Raw genomic sequence first — 2,825 nt, 5'->3', positions numbered from 1 at the left:
TTTCCCCTATCATCTTGATGAAGATGAAGCTGCGGACGTTTACAATATTTGGCAATGTCATTTCGAGCAGATGGCGTGTCACACGTCTGCTTTTTCACTGCCATTACAGTGTGAAATAATTGATCAAAGAAGTTCTTTTCAATGTGCATGACATCTAGGTTGTGACAAACAAGCAGATGCTTCCAATATGGAAGCTCCCACAGTATGCTTTGCTTTAACCACCCCTTCTTTTCTTTTTTGAGGCGTTAAAGTGACTCGGGCCCATCTGTAGCCTTCGGAAGGTCTTTCATACATTCCCACAGCTCTTCTCCTGACATAATGTGTGGAGGGGCACCCTTTTCGACTTTGTTTCTGCAGAACGCAGTCTACTATTCCGAAAAGGGTGATTCGTCGAAAGGAACTGGCGGTGGCAATCAAACCAAGACACCTTACAACCATTTTCTAGCCAAAATGCCTTGCTTTTGTCCATGCAATATGGACAAGCTTTCTTACCAGATATGGCCCAACCGGACAACATACCGTAAGTCGGGAAGTCACTAACGGTCCATAGGATGGCTGCTCGAAGATTGAAATTCTGTTTCATGGAAATATCGTATGTATGTGCACCAACTTCCCACAACTGTTTCAACTCCTCAATCAACGGTTGCATGTACACATCCAAGTTGCCCTTAGGATTTTTAGGACCAGGAACGAGCAATGAAAGGAACATAAATTGTCTTTTCATACACATTGAGGGGGGCAGGTTGTAAGAGGTCAAAATGACAGGCCAACAAGAATATTGTCCCCCAAACTTGCCATGAGGAGCGAAACCATCTGTACACAAACCAAGCCGAACATTACGAGGCTCGGAGGCAAACTCTGGAAAGCAGTTGTCCAGGTGTTTCCAAGCTTCACTATCACTAGGGTGTGCCATAGTGCCTTGCACTCGAGGATTTTTCGAATGCCATGTCATTTCCTCCGAAATAGTCTTGGTTGTAAACAGCCTTTGCAGCTTGGGTGTGATCGGGAAATAAAACAAAACGTTTAAAGGCACTAGGCTACCCTTGGAAGTTTGCTTGTAGCGATCGCTGCCACACGCCCTACATGTAGACAGCTGGGCATCATCCTTCCAAAACAACATACATCCTTTAGGACAAGCGTGAATCCTTTCATGAGGCATTTCCAAGCCCTTCACAATCTTTTTCACCTCATAGAATGTGTCGACCATTTGATTGTTGTTAGGAATTGCTTCACTGAGAAGTGAAACAAACCCATCGACACTTCTGTGCGGAAGATTATACTTGCACTTTAGACTTGTGATTCTAGCAGCCATCTCCAACACAAACAACGAACTACCTTCGTATAATGACCTTTCAGAAGCCTTCAACAAATCCAGAAAATGCTTAGCTTGGGCATTAGGCTCCTCTTCTAATGAAACAATAGCCTCTTCGGAATGCACATGATCCTGACTTTGACCAAACACATCGAAAACCATTTCACGATATTCGTTGGACCCTCTTGCAGGAACTGTCAGAAACCCTTCCCCGTGACACATCCACTCATAGTAATTAGGTACAAAACCCGCGCGAAACAAATGAAGTTTAACCGTATCTGGGTCCCAAAGCCGTTTGTTCTTACATTTAGCACATGGACACCTAACTTCATTCGGGTTACTACTTTCGGGATTATCTTTGATGTATTGCATGAATTCTCAACCCCTTTCTCAAACTCTGGATTAACATATGGCCCGACCTTCCTTTCATACATCCAGCTACGTTCTGTTCGTTTCATGATTACAACTTCTACACAACTCACGCATATTAGTCACAAAGCGTACTTCCTAACCATTATCCATCAATCATTCATGAAAATGCAAATGAGATGTAAAATGCTTCCAAAGGGTCCTTATCACTCCAACCTAACCCATCCTTGTACGTTTAATCCCACTAGTGAATGTAAGCCAGGTTTTCAATTCTACGGAAAATCCGTCAGCATTTCTCTACAGTTCTCCAAGTACACGATGTAGGCAATTAAACACACCTACATATGTACCCAGAAAACACTGTACAGAAATGAAAAGACACGATTTTCCGTAGAATAAAAAACAAGGCTTACATTCACCACCTAAGTGAGAATAAGCGTACAAGGACAGTCCCAACTGGGGACTATTCAAGACATACTCCTATTGTGTATGCCTTGAACGGGTATCTAGGCAAATGATTATGCAAATGATTCATTTATTATATATATATAAAGTGAAGGTCACATGCATTATACTAAATAGAGATTTATTATAATTAAACTAAGCATACACTGACAAACACTACATTAAACTATATAAACTAACAAACACTACATTAAACTAAAGTAATGGTGAAATAAACATAACTAAAATAAAATAAACTAAACTAACACACATTATCATAATGAACTAAACAAAAATATGTTAACATGTTATAATACAACAATTAAAAACTAAACTTAAATAAACTAAATTAAACTAACTTATCATAACATAAACACATTCATTTCAAATATTTCAACATATTAAAATATAAATAGAACTGATTGTATACACTACACAGAAAACAATAATAAACTAACATATATCTAAATACATTTATCAACTAACATGCCGAGTATAAAATAAACTTATAATTTTTGGTTTTATATAGTCTCTTCTGTAGATCTGCACTAATTAGTGCCAAACAACCAAGAAAATCTACAAATCCTACAAAAAAATGCAAATTAAACAATTAAGAACTAAGTTTGTGCTGCCTATGTATATTAATAAAATTTAAATGTTATAAACATATAATGAATAAAAAACCAAAAAAAAAAAAAAC

The 2,825-nt window shown here is 38.2% G+C and overlaps 1 protein-coding gene across 1 annotated transcript; it reads right to left on the bottom strand.

Moving 5' to 3' along the window:
* Positions 1-286: 286 nt before the first annotated feature.
* LOC110733970 lies at positions 287-1,684 on the bottom strand. Its single transcript, XM_021914037.1, has one exon. It carries the CDS (start codon positions 1,682-1,684, stop codon positions 287-289), a length of 1,398 nt encoding a protein of 465 aa, XP_021769729.1.
* Between the last annotated feature and the right edge of the window lie 1,141 nt (positions 1,685-2,825).

The sequence above is a fragment of the Chenopodium quinoa genome, unplaced genomic scaffold, assembly GCF_001683475.1.
Source record: "Chenopodium quinoa cultivar QQ74 unplaced genomic scaffold, ASM168347v1, whole genome shotgun sequence".
NCBI lineage: Eukaryota > Viridiplantae > Streptophyta > Magnoliopsida > Caryophyllales > Amaranthaceae > Chenopodium > Chenopodium quinoa.
This window is presented reverse-complemented; position numbering and strand designations above follow the sequence as displayed.